Below are 1,945 nucleotides of genomic sequence, written 5' to 3' on the forward strand. Positions count from 1 at the left end.
AAAAGAGAGAAAAAACTCATAAGAGTGAGAATGAGGGAATAGTAATGGAAGATCATTTTGAAGACACTGGAGCCAATTCCAGCAACGGAGACCATATCTTCGTCCTTCGCTCCAGATGCTCCGGAGAGCCTGGCTCCGTTTGGTAGAGAGATTCGGACAAAATATTGTTTTAATATCGTTCATTACTTCATCCAGGTGCCCCATAATGCACTTGTTCCGTCAAATATGAAATAGAGAAATGTTGATATACAACGAAGAATTCAGCGAAGGAAACGAACATGACAAAAAGAGGGATTCTGGGGGATTTCTCCCTCTCCATCTCCGGAGCCTTCCTCCAGAAGACCCCGAAGATCCTAACTGGCTCCGTGGAGACTTGGACTGCAACTGAAGCTCGGTGGCAGTTTCAGAATCTAAGCATACCTCGTGCTGCTATATTTGACATGTATTTTAACATATATTCAATATGATTGAAGCTATTCTTATTATCGCTCTAATGTGCATGAAAGTAGAGGAAGTAGTGACCAGCTTAGAGCTCCGCATTCATCGTATGAATGCATTGAAGGCTCAGCGCTGGTTGGAACCCACCACTGAAATTGTTGAACCTGGCCGCGGGGACGGAACCGTCCCCCGCGGAAATCTTGTTAATAATTTGGCGCTGTTCTTCGGAGCAGCGGTTATTCTTTTATTACTTGGATGGACGACCTTCTCTTACTTGAAGAGGAGATCGACTTCTTGGAAAAACACTAACATCATGGACGACACCGAACTTTTGGACGAGAAAGAGGAAGGATTTGATGAGGCCTTGGATGACTTCCATGTTAGGAAGATTGTAGATCTTGAGGCAAGACATCGAATGGAGGTTCAGGCGACGTTGGAAGACGATGATGAAGAGGAGGAGGAGGAGGAGGAGGAGGAGGACGACGACGACGAGGAGGAGGACGACGACGACGACGAAGAGGAGGAGGAGGAGGAGGAGATAGTAGAAGAGAATGATGACTCAACAGAGGAGGAGACAGTCAAACAGGATGAAGACCCCAAGGAGGAGGAGACAGCAGAGGAGACGGTCGAACAGGATGATGACTCGACAGAGGAGGAGACAGTCAAACAGGATGAAGACTCCAAGGAGGAGGAGACAGTAGAGGAGACAGTCGAACAGGAAGAAGACTCTGAGGAGAAGGAGACAGTAGACAATGATGATTACTTCACAGACGAGGAGAGAGTCGAACAGAATGAAGACTCCACAGAGGAGGAGACAATCGAAGAATATGAAGAAGATTCCGAGGAGGAGAAGGAGGGAGAGAAAGAGAAACCAGAAGATGAAGATGATCACGACGAGTTCCTGGAAATTCTGGGGCAGTTCATGAATGATTCCACAGCCTCCAGCGAATTCCCAAGGCCATCGCTGGTGTGTGGTCGCAGGAGGAATGATGTCCTCGAGGCAGTTCTCGCGATGCGTTGGGAGATGGACAGACTCGCGAGGGAGAATGAGAAGCTGCAGAAGGAACGACTGGACCACCTGAATTTGACTGAGGAACTGCAAAACAAGAAGGACATAGAGATGAACAATATTAGAACAGAGTTTGAAAGCCTTGCAGGAGAGAATAGTAAGCTGAACGATGCCTTGCTGGAATGCAAGAGGCGGGAAAGGGAACTAGAATGTCAAGTTAGAAAATTAACCGAGGAGGTCGAAAATTTAGAAGAAACGAGAACTGGGAAGAAAGAACAGGTGCCTTCTGAAGTACAAGGAGGCACTGAAGTCGCTGAACTGCAGAACATTATAGATAAACAAGCCGATCTAATCAGCCGTTTGAAGAAGAAGCTTCTGGAAATGGAAGAGGAGAGACGGCAGCAGGAATCCGATTTCCAAGAATGGGAAAGGACAGTCTATACAGTCAGGAATGAAGAACTCCGAGTTGAAGGTAGCCTTGAAGGAAATCAATCATAA

General features: G+C 46.7%; 1 protein-coding gene across 1 annotated transcript; it reads left to right on the forward strand.

Moving 5' to 3' along the window:
• The first annotated feature begins 493 nt into the window (after positions 1-493).
• Positions 494-1,945, forward strand: LOC135196686 (cilia- and flagella-associated protein 251-like). The gene has a single exon (XM_064223517.1). The coding sequence runs from the start codon at positions 494-496 to the stop codon at positions 1,943-1,945; it is 1,452 nt and encodes a 483-aa protein (XP_064079587.1).

Source organism: Macrobrachium nipponense, chromosome 18 (assembly GCF_015104395.2).
Source record: "Macrobrachium nipponense isolate FS-2020 chromosome 18, ASM1510439v2, whole genome shotgun sequence".
Lineage (NCBI taxonomy): Eukaryota > Metazoa > Arthropoda > Malacostraca > Decapoda > Palaemonidae > Macrobrachium > Macrobrachium nipponense.